General features: G+C 35.5%; 1 protein-coding gene across 4 annotated transcripts in view; it reads right to left on the reverse strand.

Moving 5' to 3' along the window:
• LOC131673191 (islet cell autoantigen 1) overlaps window positions 1-24,350 on the reverse strand; it is a 434,595-nt gene that overhangs the window by 77,934 nt on the left and 332,311 nt on the right. For all 4 annotated transcript variants that reach the window (XR_009302690.1, XR_009302693.1, XR_009302694.1 and 1 more), the window contains one exon: window positions 10,951-11,228. Coding sequence is in view for 1 of the 4 variants with exons in the window: in XM_058951163.1 (XP_058807146.1) it covers window positions 10,951-11,228 (278 nt within the window). In the remaining 3 variants the exon portion in view is untranslated. The remainder of the gene's footprint in view (window positions 1-10,950; window positions 11,229-24,350) is intronic.

Raw genomic sequence — 24,350 nt, forward strand, 5'->3', positions numbered from 1 at the left:
TTCCTTATATAAAAAACAAAAGAAAAATATATTTTTACAAAATTACAATTATGTTTACAAATATAATTACACTCATATACAATTACAATTATATCGATGGTCTACACTTCGACCTATGATTACATTGTAAAACTCACGAAAAACCTCCACACATACTCGACGAAAACCATGACAATACACTAACAAATCATAAAAAAATAATTCGCGAAGATTCCAAGTATCTTCATCTGGACCGTACTCCCCCAAGAAGAAGGCCGTCTGCGTCACTCGATCGCAATGCCTCAGAGTACGCACTAACTTCCATCTCTGAAACTAACAAGCAAATAGGAAACAAATTAATCAGACATATCAATATACCAATATACAAACATACATTGTAAAACACTTACATCTATTCTCACATATTTTCGGGTCCCGGGCTTAGGCGCGACTGGTAAAGGCAAGCCCTCCCGTCTGACTTTCTTTGCCGCACGGGAATACTGCCAATCCGCAAACTAGAATAAAGAAATATAATGATAATAATAACAATGAATAAGAAATCAATTTGTAAAATACTTACGCAGACCATCGAATGACGCTTCCTTGGAAATCCAAACATTGTAAAAATTGAACTGTACAAAGTCGAGCAACCGCGCTCCTCATATACTAAATAAATGCACACACCGCAAAAATTTCGGTATAAATCGCTAGTAGCTTTGAATTTCAGAAGTATTTTTATGCAAACATTACAATATCTTAGGCCCTGGGGTGTTACGTCTTACGACGCATTCTTTTTATAAAATGAACATTTGCGAAATTCAAAACTACTAAACTATTCGAACGTCAGCAAAAAGCTAATTAAACGCGAGGTAAATGACTCTCCGAAATTAAGCCTTACGACGCATCCTTTTTGTAACATATGCACATTCAAAACTGCTAAGCTATTCACACGACAGCAAAAAGCTGTCGAAAAACACTCCGAAACTAAGTTACCAAAACTCAAGAATTTATAATCAGCGAAAACAAAATGTCACACAATATCGCAATACTGACCTGAAAAGAACTATAAAAGATTCAAAAAGCAATGAACAAATTACTCTCGGTAGTTGATCAGTAGTCCGTCAATCAGTCAATAAGTACCTGTAAGACTCAACTCCGTACACACCGGTCCGACAATTGGTGATCATTTTACTTGATAAACTCGCGACTGTTACAAAGTAATATCGTGCAAGTATTATTCAACAACCTATCCTATTCAATTCAACAAGCAGTTAGAGCCTGCTACATTCATACAATCCAACAAGCAGTCAGAGCCTGCTACATTTTATCAACAATTAAAGGCTACGATTATCAAGGTAGTACAATTATCAGACATACATTTCCTCATATATTTATTATAAGTGAGACATATCCGACCACTAGTCAACATATTGGAACGTCTCATTCATTAGCTATTCGTAGTTGATGCACGAGACGTAACAGTACATTCAAATTTCACTATTCGCCTTATCAATATCTGAGTATTGACGAATCATTAGTCGGCTGACTAAGATGACTGTTTGTTTATGCAAATATATTTTGTATAAGAGAACTCAACTTTTACTTTATTTATAAACATTTATACTTTTGTTTTTTCTAAAATTTTAATTGAATACAAAAAAAAACTAGTGTCATTATTTTTTCTGTATTTCATCCACAATATATGGTTTTTTGAATCATGTAAATATTGATCCTCGTTTGGTTTTTATAAACATTTTCCCGAATCCTTGTAAAACTGTAAAATTCGGCTGGTTTTTCTCGCATAGGCACCTCTATTTAGCCCGGCACTAAAAGGGCTAATAATATTTGCAATAGAATATTTTTACTTTTCACTCTCTGGCTCGAAAAAGCATGACGAATTCTTACTAATTAATTAAACTAATTCCAACTTAATTTTCCTCTCAAATAAAATTGACCAAACTCAAATTTTCTGAACATTTGCCGCTGAATATTTGTGTTCCAAAAATGCTCTTTGAATTCTATTTTTAAATAATTGTAATCAACAATATCATGCATAATAACATACCATCAATCCTTAGCCTCACCATCTAGTGTTTGACTAATAAATGAAATATACTCATATTCCTGAATTTTCTTTACCGATATGCATTTATCTAGATCATTTAAGAATTTTATTGGCCTTTCTAATTCTGTATCTTTAAACGAGGGAATTAGTATTTTAATTTTCGATACAAACATGCTTATACTAGTATTTAAAACACTATTCGAATTTGAATCTAGAATCATATTTCTTAATTCATATAATTTTTCTTGCAGTTTTTGATTCATCAATGTGCATTTGCAAATTTGACTTAACTTGCTCAATCAATTTAACTGTTTCATCCGCATCGACAAAATTATGAAAGTCTTGTTTGAGCTCCTCAAATTTATTCGTTTTAAATTTTTCAATATTGTTATAACCACTACTAATTAATGAAATAAAATACAACTATATGTAAAAGAAACTAAAACTTGTATTATAATCGTTGATAATAGCGTGTGTATATAATATCAGCTCATGAACACAACTAACTAACTAATAATAATACAGATTACTTAGCAACCAAACAATCACTTAGTAACCAACAAATTGGAACGTATCGAATATACTACATTGCTCCTCTTTCATTCAAATTGTCGCCCCGACAATCTAAATAAAACAAAATACTCAGAAATCTTGACTCTTGAACCTTGAACCTTGAATCGTAAACCTTGAACCAAGATGTCAACTTTGTCAAGCGAGTTTATTCTTCCGTTAAAGAACAGAAGCCCGTATCTTGAAAAGCTTCAATCTTAAACCTTGAATCTTCAATCTTAAAGCTTGAATCTTCAATCTTAAATCTTGAGTCTGTTGTGTAATGTTGTAGTATATAACGTGTTGGATTTTTACAAGGGTGGGGGATTATCATGCTCTGGACCTCACCTTGTATATTACCTTGACATTCGTCTTATATCTCACGGGAAAAACCACAGCTCAAAATAACCGTGAGAAAGGTAAGTGTGTTACCTATCGTGGTATGTAGCTAACCTATCAATATGTACAATCTTCTTTTTGTGTTTTGGTGATTGCTGGATGCAGAAAACCACGTCGTTAATCTTTTTGACGATTCTGTAAGGTCCTACCCAAGTACTCTGAAGTTTTGGTGTTTTTCCTTTGACTTTGCGAGGGTTAAAGAACCATACTTTTTGGTTTACTGGAAAATGAACATGTCTAGCTGTCTTATCATAAGTTTTCTTTGTTCTTTGAGAAGCAATAGCGATGTTTTGTGGTGCCGAATTGTGTATAGTGTTAAGTGTTGATTTTAACTGTTGTACGTAATCAGTAGTTAACAATTCTTCTCGGTTGGGAGGTGATCCTCGTAATAAATCCAACGGAAGTCGTAGATCGGCACCAGTGTACATTTCAGCTGGTGTAACGCCGGTGGTAGCATGAGTCGAGGATCTGTAAGCCAAAAGATATAAGGCAACCCACCGATCCCAATCTTTTTGATTGTCTGCGATGTATTTAGATAAATAGTCTAAAATTGTTTTGTTCTGTCTTTCTACTTGTCCATTTGATTGCGGGTGTAGGGGTGTTGTTCGTGTTTTCTTAATACCTAACAGATCAGATAACTCTTTTATTAAAATAGCATCAAAATTAGTGCCTTGATCAGTATGGATTTCTAAAGGAACTCCATATCGACATACAATTTCTCGAACAAGCACTTCAGCAATAGTTTTTGTTCGCATATTAGGAAGAGGAAAAGCTTCTACCCATTTCGTAAAACAATCAGTTATAACTAACAGATACTTATTTCCTAAAGAAGAAATTGGAAAACGGCCTAAAATATCCATTTGAAGTCTTTCAAATGGTAATCCTACATTATAAATCTTCATCTGATTATGACCTTTATCAGATGGACCTTTTCTAGCAACACAAGTGGAACAAGACTTACACCAATTTTCAACATCTCTTTTATAAGAAACCCAATAAAATCTTTTACGAATCTTATCTAAGGTTTTATTTACACCAAAATGACCTCCTGACGGAGAATCGTGAGCTTCTTTCAAACCGATATTGGTAAAGTCTTTCGGTACAATCAATTGAAGAATTTTGAACTTCAAATTTGGGCTAATCCATTCTTTATATAAGATATCATCTACAACTAACAACGAATCCCATTGAGACAAGTATAATTTTATAGATTCATCCTCCGAAGAAACATCTTGCCATAAAAGTTTGATGTTATTCTTTTTACAATTTAAAATGGTCTTAATGACATTGTCCTGATGTTGACGTTTTCGCCAATCAGTTAATGAAGACTCTTCAAAACAAATACGACCTACAGTACAACTATTATTTAAGAATTTAAATTCTAATTTCGAACAATAAGTACAAGATGAACTGTTACAGGGTCTTCTCGAGAGTCCATCTGCATTACCATGCGAAATACCTTTACGATGTAAAACTTGAAAGTCATATCGATCAAGTTTTCCTATCCATCTTGCTAATTGACCATCTAAGTCCTTAAACGAAAGTAGCCATGTTAAAGCAGAATGATCAGTTCTGATGAAGAAAGGTCGACCGCATAAATAATGATGAAAGTTTTTTACAGAATCTATAACTGCTAGTAATTCGCGACGAGTTACACAATAATTTGTTTCTGCCTTAGACAAGACGCGACTATAATAACCTATAACGACTTCTCTATTATTCTGATTTTGAGAAAGGACAGAACCTAAACCATGATTAGAAGCATCAGTATCCAACAGAAAAGGAGAATTTAACCGAGGAAAAGCTAAGATAGGTGGCGAAGACAGAGCCTTTTTCAGATTTAAAAATGCAGTTTGACATTCATCCGTCCAAACAAAAATATCTTTTCGATCTGCCAAATTGTACAAAGGTTTAGCTATAGAAAAGAAACTTTTAATGAAACGCCTATTATAAGAACACAATCCAGTAAAACTTTTAATTTGATCTTTATTTACTGGAATCGGCCATTGAGTTATCGTTTCAATTTTCTTAGGATCTGTTTTCTTGCCGAATTCAGACACTATATGACCAAGATATTCTACTTCACGTTGGAAAAAATTACATTTCTTTTTATTTAATCTCAAATTTGCTTGCCGAATCCTTGAAAAAACAGTCCTAAGGTTGTCTATCATGTCATCAAATGATTTAGCCATAACCATGACATCATCTAGATAGATTAAGCAAATATCATCAAGAATATCTCGAAGAATTTTCTCCATTAGTCGCTCGAAAGTAGCGGGAGCATTGCACAACCCGAAAGCCATAACGATAAATTGCCATAAACCGTTACCAATTGAAAAAGCAGTTTTTTCTCTATCTTCTTCACGGATTTTTACCTGCCAATAACCGCTTTTTAAGTCTAAAGTGGAAAACCAAGAATTTTCAGCCAGTTTGTCTAGAGTGTGATCTATTCTAGGTAAAGGATAAGAATCTTTAACTGTTTTTAAATTTAATTTACGAAAATCAACGCAAAATCTCCACGCACCATCTTTTTTATTTTTTAACACTATCGGAGAACACCAAGAACTAGAAGATTCTTCAATAACACCTTGGTCTCGCATGTCTGAAATCATTTTATTGACTTCAGCTTTCAGATGAAATGGTATAGGACGAACCGATTGTTTAATAGGAACTGAATCTGTTAATTGTATTGTATGCTCAATAAGGTTACATTTACCTGTTACATTGTTATCTTCAAAAATATCTTGAAAATCAGTAAGAAGTTGTGAAAATTTATTCTTTTGAGAAAAATTCAAAAGACTTGAATTTTTCTCAAGTAAATCTTGTAGTTGAGCAAGAAATTCAGTACTTAATTGTATAATTCTAGAACAAATTTTTTGGTTAACGTTAGTCCTAACAGAGTTTGGAACATCAGAAAAAATGTCATTAATAGAATCTGCAATTCCGGAGTTATTCAAAAAATCGCAGCCAAGTATACAATCATCGATTATATCGGCAACAAAAACTATCATACGAACAGAATATTTACCTAAACAAATCTGAACAATAGTCTTAAATTTAATAGGAACACTTTCACCTGTAGGGTATTTCAAAGAATCCTGAATGAGAGGAATGCAAAGGCAATTTTTGTCAACAAATTTTGAATTCAAAATAGAAACATCTGAACCTGAATCAATTTTGAGTATGCAAGTTTTATTATCTACCGTGCCTTCGAATTCAAAAGTTTTAAAATTTCTAAGAACTCTACATACCCGAGGAAAAGGAGTAAATTGAGGGGCTCTTACATCAGTAGTTAAACTGGCTCCCGAAAGTCTAACAATATTCAGTTTTCCTGTTGAGAGTTCGGGCAGTGTGTACGAACGTGGCCTTTTTGTTTACAAGCAAAACATTCAACGTTTTTAAGCCAATCCTTAACGTTGAAATCCTTAGCTTTTCCAGTCGGAGCTTTGAAGTCAGTTTGTTTGTCTGATATATATTGCGGTGAAGTTTGAGATGTTTTAATCTCATTCTTTTGTGAAAATGAAGTCCTATTCTGTTCCCTGATAGTTTTAATTTCTTGTGCTCGAGATAAGGCAATCTTTAATGACGTAATTTTTTCTAACTGAAGTATTTCTTTAATCCCTTTATTAAAAATATCAGTGATGAATTGAGAACAAGCTATTTTATCCTGAACTTCACTAGAACATTCCGAATAAGCTAAAATAGCTAATCTTTCAATATCAGCAGCCAAAGTCGGAAAATCTTCTCCTAGTTTTTGACATCTGGTGTGAAAGAGTGAATAACTAATAGATTCTAAATGTTTGTCCCCGAATCTTTCTTCTAATTTCTGTATCAGTGAATGAAAAGTTATTGTTTCAGATGTCGGATAACTTCTAAGAATAGATCGAGCATCACCACGTAAGCACGAACCTAAAACTACCATCTTTTTATCATCTGTCCAACGATTAGCTTTTGAAATAAGCTGAAACTGACACAAAAATTCGCAAAGTGGTGCTGAACCATCGTATGTATCGACTTTTAGAGTGTAACCTATCCCTAGATCTGTGAGTGGAATCGGTGTATTCGTTGCTGGATATTCTTGCGCGAGGTTGGGTTGAGCATGTGACAAAATACGTGTGTTTGTGAGGTTAGAAGGATAGCGACTTAGCTGGTTGACTTCCTGACGAAGTCGGTTGAACTCTCGACGAAGCTCAGAGAAGTCTGTATTACGCGCGCGCAGCTCTGTTACGAGACTCTGCTCTTGGCTGGCCTGTAGCTGTAGCGCCTTTTCAAGTTCACAGCGTTGAGCTTTTTCAGCATCCAGCTGAGCGCTCAATGTTGTCACTTCTTGAAGAAGATCATCGGACATTGCTCGCGACTCGCTCAACGACAGCAATGCCTCTTGCAGAGCCGAATTAGCGGTCGATGCAACAGCAGGAAGTACAGGGTGCAGTGCAGGAGTATCTGAAGGGCCACTTAAATTCGGAAAAAATAAATTAGTACCTGTATGTTGGGTTATGTCTGTGACATCCGATTGTTGTTCGAAATGTCCTTGTGTATTAGTGGCGATATCAGAGGCAGCAGCTATTGCAGCAGCAACCGAAGCGGCATCAGCAATATTCGTCGTAATTGTATTAGCGCTTGCCGCTGCCTGCGCTCTTGTCCTCGGTGGTGTCCGGTGTGTAGACATAGTTGAGATTCAAACTTAATAGAAGAAACAAATGTCGGATCCCGGACGAGCCCACAAAATGTTATAACCACTACTAATTAATGAAATAAAATACAACGATATGTAAAAGAAACTAAAACTTGTATTATAATCGTTGAAAATAGCGTGTGTATATAATATCAGCTCATGAACACAACTAACTAACTAATAATAATACAGATTACTTAGCAACCAAACAATCACTTAGTAACCAACAAATTGGAACGTATCGAATATACTACAATATCATCTACTAATACTCTGAATGAATTATTCTATGATGTCATGGTGTCCGATAATGCGCCTATTTCATCTTTCCAAATATTCGATTCTAATTTTTGCATTAAAATTTCTTTTTTCTTTAGATCATCCGTAAGCAATACTAAAATTTTTGTGCTTGATATAACTCTTTCAGTTCATGCGTGATTGCATCAATTGTTTCAACTTGCTTATTATTATATCCTTCCACGTCACCTTCGATAGATATAGAACGCTGCTCTTTTGATAAACAAAGCGATTTTCGCCAGTCAACCATGATTTTTGAATATTTAAACGAGCGACTTTTTTCTTTTTTTTCTTTACATTTAAAAATATAAAGAAAAATATTTTTTAATTCAGAAACAATACACGTCTCGCAACAAATTTAAATAGTGAATATTCTATTTGCTCTTCAATGTCTTCGAATTTTTTCTGAACACGCTTAAACAAATATACTATGTCCTTTTGTAGCTTTGCAATATCGCGCTTCCAGTTTTCTATTTCCTCGTTGCAATTGTTTGTTCGATTTTGCGCTATCGCTAATTGGAATTCTAATTCACGAATTTTATTACTTTGTTCCCTTACCGTATAAATCAAAATGTTTATTTTCAATTTTCGTTTATGTTTACACGTCGATTCAACCGTAATACGCTTTGCGCGATGAATTCGGCTGTCGTTTACCCAGTCATATATATATTTTTTTGAAATGCCTATGTTTTCACAAATTAAAATCCTCAGTTCGTTTGCAATCTATCTTGTTTACATATAATCTCCTTCACTGATATATCAACACTTCGCTTAATACGCAAATTAGCCATTACACCGTGCTAGAGTCTGGGTTTTTGTTTTGATACTCGTTTGTTTTTACTCAACTATCTTATACCTTCCAATACGAAAACACGCTTTAAACAATACTAAACGCAATTTTACTACCAAACTAACTTCTTAAGCAATATCAAATTATAAAACGTATCCGGAAAAATAATATTTACAATAATCGTTAATATTCTATCTTAATATAATATTACATCCGCAATGAGCTATGCTTCGGGTCCCTGATCAGCCGCCAATTTGTGACTTATTATTATTGGTCGGGGTTGTCAGAGACCCAAAGTGCTCACGGATTTTATATAATGGACCAGGATAGTAAAATGGACTTCCGTCAAGCAAACGAACAGCCCTGTCGTTTGCATCGAGAATCTCCATGTAACTGTGTGACAGGGTTATAGCGATGTTCGCTAGCCCTGTGTGCGGCACTCTCCTCGCGTGAACGCAGCGACCAAGTGTACCCTATATAGCGACTACATACTTGTGTCGTTGCAGGATATGGAGAGAGGAGCGCGCGACGATCGGCGAGGTGTCGCCGTGAGTGCGAGTGAGAGCGAGAAGAGCGAGAGAGAGAGAGAACGATTTTGACTGATTTTTGACGGCGAGAGAAGTGGGAGCGCGGCGGCGCGAGGCAGAGAAATTAAGAGAGAGGAAGGGCAGTTAGGCGTGAGCTCTCGAGTAATTAGGGCCGCCTAAGGAAAGACTGGTGGAGACAAGATTTTGGCAGGAGAGGAACTACTGCCAGGAGTGCGACGGCCACGTTTGCTAAGAAGCCAGTTGTTCGAAGCAGAGCCAGTACATACAGCGACCATTCGCCGTCTACGAGGCAAAGGCCGTGCTGCGGCCCTTCCTGTAGCAGCTTCCATCTTCGCCAGGGCACCGTTTCCTGCGGGACTACGCTTTCGCCGGCGTCGCCTCTCTGTCGACGGACCGTCGGCATCCGGTGGGTCCAAAGCCAGTTAATCTCTCTCGCGCCAGCTCTCGCTCGATTACAGACATTAGTGTATTTTGAAAATTTATCGCGCACGCTAAGCGATCTCGCTCGCGTGATTCCGCGAACTCTGATCGTAGAAAGGTCGAGCGAGCGCACTCACCGCGGTGAAGTAAATCTTGTAGCGATATTTGTGAAAAGGCGTTAATAAATGAGATCGCCATATGTAGTATAAGTGAATTAAAGCGTCCGATTATTTGTATCAACCTCCCCAACGAGAGCGAACTCCGGCCTGTGAAAGTCAGCGCCGGCTTTCTTTACCGAGAAAGAACCCAGAAAAATTAGCAGAGACCAGCCCAAGGCGCACGGTGGCTGACCCCTCTCGCAACTAAATTAAGGAAATTTTTATGTTTTTTATTATTGTGCTAAAAATACGTATTACCGGTTAAAGTAATGCATCGGAGCACAATATTCTAACTGCCTCCACTTTGGCCCAATCGAATAGGATATTTTCGATTATTTATACATGATTCTTCTCGTTTAACGACGAAGTCTAATCGCACGTTAGCAGAGATCGTCACGTCAATTCGCTGGGATGACCAAAGTGGGAGTACACCACCAAGCTCGTCCGCTCTTATATATACTATCTTCGCGTGCGATTGTTAGGTACATTTTTCCCTAAGCCTATTATAAATCTGTGAACTATGGAGGGTCGTTACTCTCTTAATTCTATATTTGTATTACCGAGTTTGGTTAAGTGTATGTTACAATTTGTCTTTTTGCTTGTTTAAGTACTACTGATGGTATAACTGGTGGAGTTACAGAAATCACAAAAGCTGAGAATAATACAAAGTCTGCTAAACGACAATTAGTAAAATGTAAGAGATATAAGAAAATGATAGAGGTCCTTGCTCTAAACAAAAGCTTCTACCCATATAAAATATACTTTAAACTTTATCTCCGAGCTTATTTTGAATCAGGTTTAAAATAACTTCCAACTAAATTTATTCCACAGAGCCCTCGCAAACTTTGACTCGAAGAAATACGTATAAAGTTCATGAAAAATAACTTACCACATTATCAGCTGGAATTAATCTTCATAACGTAAAAATAAGTACGTAATGCATTATTTATTGGAAAATCAAAAGTAACGTCAGATATGTTGATAGAACATTTTGGATAAAACATGAAGGATTTTAGAACCCTGTATGATTTAATGGCATATCCAAATAAATAAGTAAAAATATGACTTACGTTGTTTTTATCTTCCAGTACTGTCCTCATCCAAGTTTTGGATTCTGGAGTAATAGTTGTCAAACTTTCTAAAAGTATTGATGATGATAAAAAATTATCTGCGTTTTTGAAATTTGAATTGAATCCAGATTCTTCTTCGCAATTAAAATGATTCACACAATTATTGTCTAATTCAGTCTTGCAATTAGTAAATAAATTTTTTTCTGATGGGTTATGATATTCATCCGGTGTTAGTGAAGATTTTCTTGTTTCTGTCAAATCAAACTCATTTACGATTCCTACAAAAATAAATTACAAAATATATTAATTTTTCAAAATCTAATTTCTTAAAATTAATGAAAAATGAAATAAAACAGACTTTCGCTAATTTTTACCGTATTTGAAAGTTTTTGAATTGAACATATTCAATATTATGTTAAATCAGCTATAGTGATTTCGGTAGATTAGAATGTATTGCGTTCAACGATAAATTTATTAACTCTACCGAGATATATGATACTTCGAAACATTTAATTTCAAAATTGTCTCGTTTAACAGCAATGTAAAAAGCTACAGTGGTGCTCAAAATTATAAGGTACTCCTGATTTCGCTTTATTTTATTTAGAACTTTAAGCTTTACAGAGCCTTGGAGGTTTGAATTTTCTAGTAGTTTTTCCCAATATTTTTTTTAATCAAATATGGTGTTTTTCTAAACAGATGTGACGGCTAGCCATAACTTAGTTTTTTTTATATTTAATTATTAAATATGACGAACGGAGTGGGAACCTTCCTGATTTCCCACGATGAAAACGCATTCGAAATATAAACTTTGATAGTGGCCCGAGCCTGCGTACTCAAGCTTACAATCAACGCTCTATCCTGCTTTGTCCCACACGTATGTGTTGACAGGGGCCTACGATCATCGCGTATACATCGTGAAGTGTTATCACGCCGATAATGGAAGGGGACCATAAAAATGCAATCTATCTTTTTTTTTCCCACCGATTTTTAAGAAAATATCCGTAATATTAAATAGATTTTCATCAATTTTGTAAGCCATTATAATGCGCACCTTTTTGTCACCGAATAACCAATAAATAGAACAATAATGTATTTTATAATAAATCGTAAAAGGTTTGAATTTTTCTGAATGTTCATAATAGTCACTATGTATCGTCATAATTAATTAAGTTTAGTACAATTATGTATAAGTAATTATAAGCTATAGCGTTACTCTTGCTCTTAAAAGTGGCACTCCGAGAGCCATCTCTGGAGAAAAGGGCCCAAGTTAAAAAGGGACCGCCCTTTCTCTCTCTGAAAATTCACGCCCACAGACCAATAAAGAAATTCTGGATATGATTAGAAAATTTCCGACCAATACAAAATTTAGCCGTTATCGCTTCATGGGCCTGAGGAAAGGGATTTCCACCCAACCACCCACGGCTTATAAAAAGCTCTGTACAAGGCTGGAGAGGAAGTTAAGTGAAGTTAAGCTCAGTTCAGTCAGTTAAGTTAGAGGAAGTCAAGTTCAGATAGAGTAAGTGCGGAGTGAGCACCAGGAAGTCCGTAATAAGAAGTTTTTACTAGTGAGCGAGTCCCGGAGCAAGCATCAAATCACCCAACTATATTCAGAACATATAGAGAGAGAAAGAGGCCAAAGAGCAGAGAGAGAACGCAACATTAATAATAACTAAATTGATAAAATAAAAGTAAGTAAAATCTTAAACCTGGCTATCCTTTTCTTTCTTTAAGTAATCCGCCTTTCTTTTGGAAATTCATTAAGCGTGAGTCTGGTGAATTTCCATTAAAGTCCCTTAAGAACACATTAAGCGTGAGTCTGGTGTGTTCGTAATAACATTTGGTTATTACATTCCCCGTTAGCATACAGTTTTCTCAACGCAACAATATTGCTCGTCCCGGCTTGTGTGTTACACGATAGCCAAATCAGAGCAACCCTGAGTTTACGCTTGCTCCAAGCGTACCTGAGAGTGACCCCGACGTCACACAGAAAAACGTTAATTCGATGTAGGTTTGATCCACTACAAAATTTTCAGGCTGATTTGAATTTCAAAAGTAATATTTTTTGAAACAATGAAATATCGTCGATTTCGTTGCACTTAAAACATTCTACAAATGTTGTATCAGTATAATTGCGTTAATTAGAAATCTTTCTGATAGATTTGTCGTATTATCATCTGAATTTACTAGTACTAAAAGAAAGTCTGAGAGATGAAGAAATTCCTAGAATTTACTTAGTAGATTGCGAATACTATCATTCGTGATGATATAAATATTTTTTTCTACACTAGCTAAATATTAATTATCTAAGCAAAACAAAAATATGTACTTTTTTGTTAAATATATGAGCAATTAAATCACTTCTTGTAATGGAAGTAAAATGATATCGCTTATGATGAAATTTCTGAAAAATAAAATTAATTTGACGGGGTCTCATTATAGAAAATAAAGCAATATCTATTAATATATTGTTAAAAAATATAGTGTATTGCTTTCTTAGTACAGTTAGGTCAACTATACTTTGCTAAAATTGTTATAAATTTTAACTGCAAATGGATCTGAAAGAATATCATGGAAATTATGAAACAGCTGAATGACATTATACACAGATTTACCTACATTTGATGTTATTCAAATGCTGATACTGTTAGATACTAAAAAACACGCATACAATGGTTATTGGCGACACTGAGTAGGATGAAAATAACGTACATGTTCTCGTTATTCTAGCACTCATTCACATAATCTCACGTCAGATAAATAGAGAAACTGATATTTCTAAAACAACTGTTCTTAAGCTTTTGCGAATCATGAAATATTATCCTTATAATATTATTTTAACGCAGGCTTTAACCATAAATGACATGAACGTACACGCTTCTGTCAATGGGCTATATAAATGATTCAGGTAGATTCATATTTTTTCGATTTGCCCGTTTTCTAATGAAGTTTTAATCAAGAGTGATGGGAACTTGAATTGACATAACAGCAACTACCGACCTGATAAAAATCCACACTGGTACTGATCAGTTAATTACACAGTCCCACAAAAGAAGTCCGCTGACCTTCAGATGAGACCACGTATCTTATACATTTTTTAAATAGCTGATTTAAAATCCAGGTCAGGTTTAAGGGCATTTGAAGGTCACATAGTAAAATAATCGTTGAAAAATCTGAAAACCTATATATACATATTTATGTTTTTGGCATCGTTCGATTTCAATCTAGGCTTCTTTCGATCTCAACACGTCCAGGTCAAGGTCAAACGAAGCCCAAATCAATAAAATCTAATGATATGATATTTTTGACTTCATATCCTGAAAGAGCGGAAAATTGTAAGTCACAATACGTATTAACTTCTTTTCATTACCGATATCTGTAAGACATTAGCGGTCGTTTAAAATAAGACTCTCATTTTCTAGCTTTTGGCCTATGTATTGTGGATTGGAATTCTGGTCCTTTAAACAGTTGATCTTTTATATTTCTTAAGTCTGTAACTATGATGCTCGCGTTCATTTGACACGATCACATCAAAATCAAGGTTAAACAAAGGTCAAAGCCCTCAAATCTAAAGATATAATATTTGTTATCCCCTGATTCTGAAAGAAAAAAAATTTACATCTTAATTTATCGAGATATGTTGATTAAAATGACCTCTAGAAGTTATCTCAAGATCAAATACTTTTGAAATTCTCGACTAATGTATCGACTGTAATTCGGAATTTAGGGTCTCGAGACATTTGATTTTTATGTTTTTGGAGTCACTGATTCCGAATATAGGATGCACTCAATTCCATTTTACAGACTTTGGGTCAGTTGAAGGTCAAATGAAACAGCTGTGACAAAATTCGAAAAAAAATTATATGTATGTTTTTAGTGTCATTGAATTCGAATCCAGGATTTTTTTATCCCTTCGTATCAGAATCAGCGGCAAACAAAGGTAAAAAACATTAATTTCCATTATAAAATCTTTTTTATTATGAATTTTGAAAAACCGGATATATTTCAAGTTTAAAAATCGTTAGCCTCAAGATTGTTCAGTTAAAATCATAGATTTTACCGGAGTGTTTGTATCCAGGACACCTGTCCGTGCACGGTGTGTTTGAATCAAGTTCAACCTCAACATGTGGGCCCTTCATAAATACCATTTTTCCCTTTTAATACATCAAAAGATAATAAATTTTTGATAAAAATTAAAATCATTCACGGAATTATTTTTTAGCACGGCTCATTTGAATATTTTCACGATTAAACATAATTTTATAACATATTCCGTTGTTTTAGCTTCATTTCACAATACTACAATTCCTCTATAATCTCTTAAACTATATAATAAAGCTTTTTGATATCATTAATGCATAAAAAATTTTCAAAATCACAGATAAGAAGTTACCGAACTATTTTGCAATTATGAAAAATCTTTAGGTTTCTTTCTAAGTAAATAATAAATTTCGTTATTGTAAATTTTCGTTTCTGTAAATCAGAGGATATTTGTACTATTATTGTTACGTTTTAATAATTTTATTGATAATTTTTTTTTAATATTATTCTTATATATACTATAACAGGGTGGATTAGCTAGTACAAATTGGGTTTATAAAAGAAAAAACTCCCACGATGCAGAGCGAATCGACGCTCCGCTAAACGCGTATGGTTATACATGTATTAGTCTTTACGTTTGATACTTTCGTTCCAATGTCTCCTTTTCCAACAGAGTTGAACTCACCTTAAGTCACTTGAGTTATTGGGTTATGACATTCGATTTATCTTAGGTGTGAGTGACCTAATGTTTACTCCAACTATCCCCTCGATGAAATACGTTGAAAAAATAACTGGTGACGGATCCGTTATTGTAAACGAAAGCCAAATAACGTAATGTGGCGAAAAAAATAAAGATCGTTTATCATAAAAAAAACTACAGTCTTCGTTGGGCCGAAAGACTTGCGCACGCGTATAGAATTCACAATTTTTACCATAATACGGAGAGAGAGAGAGAGACAGAGAGAGAGACAGAGAGAGAGACAGACAGAGAGACAGAGAGAGAGAGAGAGACAGAGAGAGAGAGAGAGAGAGTGAGAGAGAGAGAGAGAGAGAGAGAGAGAGAGAGAGAGAGAGAGAGAGAGAGAGAGAGAGAGAGAATTCAAAATTCTACCGCGAAAACGAACGCTCGGCGCGAATGTATAAACGGTCGCGATTGACAAAATACTATCGTAAGTATTTTGTCGCGCAGAAAAAGGGAGGTGCACCTACGCTGTGGTGCAATTACGGCGATCAGCCGTAATGGTTAATCTGCAAAACAACAGGTGCTCCTGGAGAACTTGCTGCGCTGCCTCGGTCACGAAATTCGGTTGTTACTTCACCAAATGCTGCTGTCTCGCTGCTGCTTTAGTTGCTGCTGCTGTAATTGCTGCTTCCTTTACTGTCTACTAGCGATCACTTGCGCGCGTATCCAAAAAAAAAACAGAAAAACAACTTTTGGAAAACGGCAAGAACACAGTAGAAAATTATTTGACGGTACCCTGAACAACAGCTAAGGCTTAGCGGAAAAATTGAATTCTTGCGCGCCCCCTCTCTCTCTCTCTCTCTTAGACATTCGCTCTAGCATCGCGAGTGCTACCGAATCGCGAACGTATCGATTAACCGAATCGACTACCGTTAAAATATATGTACTCGTATTGTAATACAAATTCATAAATCGTATTGTTACGTTCACACGTACACTCAACAAAATAATAAAATAACTTTGTTATAAAAAGAACGAGAATGTATTTATTTAAAATAACCACAAATATATGTTTATCGTCTCAATGCAAAACATACTCTGAGAAAACAAAGCGAACAAAACAAACTAACAAAATCACTTAGCAATGTATTTCGTTCGAAATCAGAGGAGAATACATAACATTATTCCCCCTCTTTGAGATTGTCGTCCCGACAATCTCACAAACGAAAGAAAGACTTCAAGAAAGACCGCTCTTCAAGCGGATTGATCCTTTATTCACCCGGCCAAAGGACCCGTCTCTTGAAAAGATGATCCATCTTCATTCTTGAAATTAGCGTATCATCAACGTGAAATCTTAAAAATCTTCTATTTTAAGCGGGTTAATCCTTGACTTATCTGGTTACAGGACCCGTCTTTTAAAATATAGAATCATCAAATCCAGGTAAAATCAGGGTATCATCGATGAACATCTATCTTTTAGGTAATTCTTGGATAGAAGTGGGAGGTAAACTTGTCGTGGTACCGCAACTTCATCCCTGCTCCAGCATTTGCTCTACAGCTCACGGGAAAACCACGACTCAAAAACCGTGAGCGGAGCAGAAGAATCTACCTATCGTGGTATGTCGCTAATCGGTTAATGTGGACAATCTTTTTTTTATGTCGTGGAGTCTTCTGGATACAGAAGACTACATCATTGATCTTCTTGATAATTGTAAAAGGACCTTCCCAATTACTCTGGAGTTTTGGTGTCCTTCCTTTGAGCCGTCGAGGGTTGAAAAACCATACTTTTTGGTTGTTTGTGAAATTTGTGTGTCGAGCTGTTCTATCGTAATATTTCTTCGATCGTTGTGATGTAATCTTGATGTGTGTTCTTGCAAAATGATGTATTTTGTCGATGTTGTTTATGAGTTTGTGTATGTAGTTTTCTCGTGTATGAGGAGTCTCTACTTTAGGAAGACGTCCGCGCATCAAGTCTAAGGGAAGTCTCAGGTCTGAACTGGTGTACATTTCCGCTGGACTAACTCCAGTTGTGGCATGAACAGAAGATCTGTAAGCTAAAAGGTACAAGGCAATCCAACGATCCCAATCTTTTTGATTGTCTGATATGTATTTAGCTAAGTAGTCAAGTATTGTCCTATTCTGTCTTTCTACTTGGCCATCTGATTGTGGGTGTTGTTCTAGTCTTTTGTATACCTAACAATTGGGATAGTTGTTTGATTAGTGTAGCGTCAAAATTACGACCCTGGTCAGTATGAACTTCAAGAGGAACTCCGTATCTACATACAATTTCACGAACAAATATCTCGGCGATAGTTTTTGTTCTCATATTAGAGAGTGGAAAAACTTCTATCCATTTTGTAAAACAATCTGTTACGACTAAGAGGTATTTATTTCCTAAAAAAGAAATCGGAAAAGGGCCTAAAATATCCATTTGAATCCTTTCGGAAGGTAATCCTACGTCGTAGATCTTCATCTTACTGTGGCCTTTATCTGAAGGTCCCTTTCTCGGTATACACTTCGAGTAAGATCTATACCAATTTTCAACATCTTTCTTACAAAAAGCCCAATAAAATCTTTTCCGTACCTTCTGTAGTGTTTTATTAACACCAAAATAACCACCGGAAGGGGAATCATGAGCCTCTTCTAAAACCGTGTTAACATAATTCCTAGGTACTATTAATTGAAGAACTTTTGACTTTAAATTAGAAGAGATCCATTCTCTATAAAAAATGTCATCTAAAATAACTAAGGAGTCCCATTGAGATGTATATATTTTCATGTATTCATCTTCAGAAGAAATATCTTGCCATGATAATCTTTTACCTTTCTTTTTACTATTTAAAATAGTACGAATGGCATCATCCTGAAATTGATGATCTTTCCAAACTGAATGAGGAGTTTCTTCAAAGACAATCCGCCCTACACAATCACCCTGTGCATACTGTGATTCTATATTAAAACAGTATCTACACGAAGAATTACTATAGGATCATCTAGAACAACCATCTGCATTACCATGTGATGTATCTTTGCGGTGTAAAATTTTGAAATTATATTGAGCTAATTTTCCTAACCATCTAGCTAATTGACCATCCAAATCCCTAAAAGAAAGAAGCCATGTTAACGCTGAATGATCGGTACGAATGAAGAAAGCTCTACCACATAAGTAGTAATGAAAATGTTTAGTTGTATCTACTACTGCCAATAATTCACGACGAGTAACACAATAATTTCTCTCGGCTTTTGTTAGAACACGACTATAATAACCTATTACTCTCTCTACCCCATCCTGAACTTGTGACAAGACAGCTCCTATCCCATGATCTGAAGCATCTGTGTCTAAAATAAAAGGTAAATCGGTACGAGGAAAAGCTAAAATAGATGGAGTTGTTAAAACTTCTTTTAATTTCACAAATGAATTTTGGCAATCACTTGTCCAATTGAATTTTGTTCCCTTTTCAGTTAAGCGATACAGAGGTTTAGCAATAGAAGAAAATCCTTTAATGAACCGTCTATAATAAGAGCATAATCCAGTGAAACTTTTCACGTGTTTCTTACACCGAGGGACAGGCCATGTAACCATAGCCTCTATCTTTTTGGGATCAGTTTTTTTTCTGTTTTCTGAAACAACGTGTCCTAAGTATTCTATCTCGTGTTGGAAGAAAACACATTTTTTCCTATTCAATTTTAAATTAGCGTCACGTATCCTTAGAAAAACTCTGCATAAATTGGCTAACATCTCATCGAATGATTTTGCCATAACCATAACATCATCAAGATAAATTAAACAGATTTCATTTAAAAGATCTCGGAGCAATTTCTCCATTAATCTTTCAAAAGTGGCCGGAGCATTACATAAGCCAAAAGCCATAACGATGAACTGCCACAAACCATTTCCAATTGAGAAGGCTGTTTTCTCTCTATCTTCCGGACGAATCTTCACCTGCCAATATCCACTTTTGAGATCTAAAGTCGAGAACCATGATTTGCCAGCTAATTTATCTAAAATATGGTCGATCTTATGTAATGGATGTGAATCTTTAAGTGTTTTTTCATTCAACTTCCGAAAATCTACACAAAATCTCCAAGTTTTATCTTTTTTTTTTTTAAACTACTGGAGAACACCAAGAACTAGAAGATTCTTCGATAATACCCTGCTTTTGCATATCAGTAATCATTTGATTAATATCTGTTTAGATATGAAAAGGAACCGGACGAACCGGTTGTTTAATAGGATGAGGATCGCTCAGCTCAATTTTATGTTCCATTAAATTACATTTTCCCGCAACATCATCATCTTGAAAAATGTCTTGGAAATCAGTCAGAAGTTGAGCAAATTTCTTCTTTTGTGAAGGATCTAAATTACTAATGTTATTTTCGAAGAGGTCTAGCGAGAAATCTGGTACTTCCTTAACATATTCTGTCACTCTACAACATTCTGCGGTAGCATCACTGACAACCATTCCTGTAGTACTCTTAAAAATGTCACTTATAGATTCTGTAATTCCGGTCTTATTCAAAAAATCACAACCAAGTATACAGTCGTCAGTAATGTCTGCAACAAAAACTGTCATCAAGATTGAATATCGACCCAAATTAACGCGGACAATTGTTCTGAATTGGATAGGAACTTCTTCACCAGTGGGGTACCTCACATTCGGAGCATCATAGAAAATTTTATGATAATGAGGATCAACAAAACGAAAATTGACGATCGTCACGTCTGAGCCTGTATCCAATTTAAAAACGCATAACTGTCTGTCTATACTACCCTGAAACCTAAAAGTTTTCAAATTTCCAAGAACTCTACGAACGCGCATAATATTCGACAAATCATTATTGGAAGGAGCTTGTTCACTAAATGTCAAACCCGCTCCTGAAAGTTCGACACATCCTAGTTTCCCTGCTCCGGGCATCGAGAGCGTGTATGTCCTTTTTTATGACAATGATAGCATTCAATATTCTTCAACCATTCTCGAGGATCGAATGGTTGACTCTGTTTGCTATTATCTATACTATTTGCTTCATTTTGAAATTTATTTTCTGAAGAATTTGGGTTATTTTGGAAATTTCGCGCATTTCGAAAGACGGGAATCTTGTTTCTTTCTTTGATCGATTTCACTTCTAGAGCGCGAGTTAAAGCTATTTTCAAAGAAGTGATACGCTCTAATTAAAGAACTTCCCTAACCCCAGTATGATAGATACCTATAATAAATTGAGCACAAGCAATTTTGTCGCGAAACTCTAATGAACATTCAGGATAAGCTAACGATATCAGCAGCTAATGTTGGGAGATCTTCGCCTATTTTCTGTCTTCTATTTTGAAACAAGAAATAACTATTTGATTCTAAATGTTCACCGAATCGTGCTTCTAGTTTCTCCAATAATGATTTCAAATCCAAAACTTCCATATCGGTAAAGCTACTCAATACACCTTTTGCCTTATCACGTAACGAAGCTGCTAATGCTATCATTTTCTTTTCATCATTCCACCCGTTAGCTCTTGCAATTAAATTTAATTGATTTAAGTATTCACATAGAGGAGTTGTGCCATCATAAGTGTCAGGTTTGAAGTTATAGCCTAACCCTTCTTCAATTGATCTGGTTGAGTTTACAATAGGTGTATTTACCTTCCTATTTGTTCTATTATCTAACCCTATCTGTTGTGTACACGTGTTATTTGTATTCGCCGTCTCAATGCAAAACATACTCTGAGAAAACAAAGCGAACAAAACAAACTAACAAAATCGCTTAGCAACGTATTTCGTTCGAAATCAGAGGAGAATACATACGTATACTGTACCTATATATACGTATATTGTTTCACTTAATATAATATGTCGTTTATACATACATACATGCAGATATATATATATATATATATATATATATATAGTTATTATCAGAATTATACAGGGTGTCCAAAAAGTAACGATACACCTGAGAAATTTTCTAAGCCGGTTATTTTTTCAACCGGGTGAAGGTTGTTCTTGAAGTAACTTTTTACGAGGAATCCGATGGTAATCTTGGATTTGACCTTGAACCTCATTTTCAAGGTTATTTTGAGGTCAACCTTATTTTTTTAAATGGAAACCCCTATTTTTTATGGCAGAATCGGAAAGAGCGGAAAATTTTACGTCCAGATATGTATTGAGGTATGAGGTTGAGGTAACCCCTAGAGGTCAACTGGAGGTCAAAGTATGAATTCTTAAAAATCTCGCGAATTCAGTGGTTAAACAAAACAAACAAAAGGATAACCCCAGGTAACTTTCAACGGTGCTCTTTAATTTGTCCTTGAATCTCATTTTCAAGGTTATTTTGAGGTCAACCTCATTTTTTTAATGGGTACCCCTATTTTTTATGGCGGAATCGAAAAAAGTGAAGACTCTCACGTATGGATGAGTTGAGGTTGGAGGTTAATGTGACCTCTAGGGGTCAGATGAAGGTCGAACTGTGGCTTTGTAATAGTACCGGGATTTTAGTGGTACAAGGAAGTAAATAAAGGTCATGGAAACCCCCATTTTCGACAGCGGCAATCGAAAGAGCGGAAAATTTCACATCCAAATATCTACTTAGATCATAAGTCAAGGGCGAACTTAAAGTTTAAGGTCAGTCGAAGGTCATCCAAACTTAAAGACGCCCTAAAATTTTTTAAAGTTTTTTTCATAATGGAGAAGGGTATTTATTTAGTAATTGCCCATCGGAGATCCGTGACCTTGAATTTAACCTTCAACCTCATTATCAAGGTTTTTTCAAGATCAATTTTTTTTACTTTTAGCGTTACCCAGGAACAACGACGTGGACGTAGTAAAATCTGTCCCTTTGGGGTGCTTTATTTTCGTGAGTTCCCCTCGCCTATCAACAATGATTTTTTACGCTTATTTTCTTAATAACTTGATTAGCCGGTTAAACTTTTTAAGGTTACTATTCCATACCTATTCATTGAAAATCCACTAACAATTTCACTTGGTTCTATCCTTAGGAAATGCACTATGCCTAACTTTATCGTTTTGAGCTTATTCTTCGGGACAATTGCATTTTCAAAAATTAATATTTAAAAAAGCAACATATTTGAAAAGATTTTACCATTCGAAAATCTCCATAAAACATTAGTGCATTAGTCGGACTGTAGTAGAACTTTTTTGTAAAAGTACTCAAATTATAATTTTCATTTTTTGAAAACATTTATTTGGGTTGCAAACTGTTTGTTTTTAATTCTGATTGATTTTTGAGTAAATTTCGATTCGCTGACTTAAAATGGAACGCCTCACTGAACGAGAAAGAATATCACTTCTTATGATGAGAGGCTGGGGTGGAGTAGAAAGATCTTACAGGGCAGTGAGAAATCTTTTTAATGAGATATTTCGGGTTAATAGAACTCCAATTGCTGTGTCTACTGTTCAGAATACTATTTCAAGGTTTGTAAGTTTTGGCCATGTCAGAAATCTACCTAAGTCAGGCAGACCACGCTCAGCAACAAATGAAGAGAATTTATTAAATGTTCTATTATCATTCACTGAAAATCCACATAATTCCATCCGCAGAGTTGCTCAAGAGCATGACATAAGTACATCGTCCGTACATATCATTTTAAAAACAGCAAATTTCCATCCGTTTAAAGTACACCTGGTTCAAAAGTTGAACGAAGACGATTTCGATCGTCGTGTTGAGTTTTGTGAAGATATGATGGCACGCATAATTGAAAATCCAAATCTTCCATCAAACATAGTTTTCTCTGATGAAGCAACTTTTCAACTTGTCGGAACATTAAATCGACATAATTGCAGGTACTGGGCTGCGGAAAATCCACACTGGATGCGAGAAGATAAATCGCAATATCCGCAGAAGTTGAATGTTTGGGCTGGAATAGTGAATAATCGAATCATAAAGCCATTCTTTATTGATGGTAACTTAAACGCTCAAAATTATGAAGAGGTGCTTCGTACTCAAATAGTTCCAGCAATTAGACAAATAGTCGGAGACAACTTCGAAAATACATGGTATCAGCAGGATGGTACTGCAGCTCACTATGGACGAGACGTTCGAATTTACTTAGATGAGGTGTTTGATATAATCGGTGGATAGGAAGGAGAGGCACAATTGAATGGCCAGCTAGGTCCCCCGATTTGACGCCTTTAGATTATTTCTATTGGGGTTATCTAAAGGATCGGGTATACAAAACTAAACCCCAAAACTTGGACGAATTACGTCAAAGGATCATAGACGAATCAGCTCTCATTCCCACTGAAATGATCCAAAATGCTGTTGATGCTTTTTACCACCGATTAGCTTACTGTCAAGAATTGAACGGTGAACAATTCGAGCACTTAAAATAAGATGTGCTGATGTAAGATAAATCATACGTGAGAGGCCAGGGGAACTCACGAAAATCAAGCACCCCGATCGTGAGAGGCGAGGGGAACTCACGAAAATAAAGCACCCCAAGGGGACAGATTTTACTATGTCCACGTCGTTGTTCCTGGGTAACGCTAAAAGTAAAAAAATTGATCTTGAAAAAACCTTGATAATGAGGTTGAAGGTTAAATTCAAGGTCACGGATCTCCGATGGGCAATTACTAAATAAATACCCTTCTCCATTATGAAAAAAACTTTAAAAAATTTTAGGGCGTCTTTAAGTTTGGATGACCTTCGACTGACCTTAAACTTTAAGTTCGCCCTT

The sequence above is a fragment of the Phymastichus coffea genome, unplaced genomic scaffold (assembly GCF_024137745.1).
Source record: "Phymastichus coffea isolate CEN01 unplaced genomic scaffold, Cenicafe_Pcof_1.1 PCOF00001, whole genome shotgun sequence".
NCBI lineage: Eukaryota > Metazoa > Arthropoda > Insecta > Hymenoptera > Eulophidae > Phymastichus > Phymastichus coffea.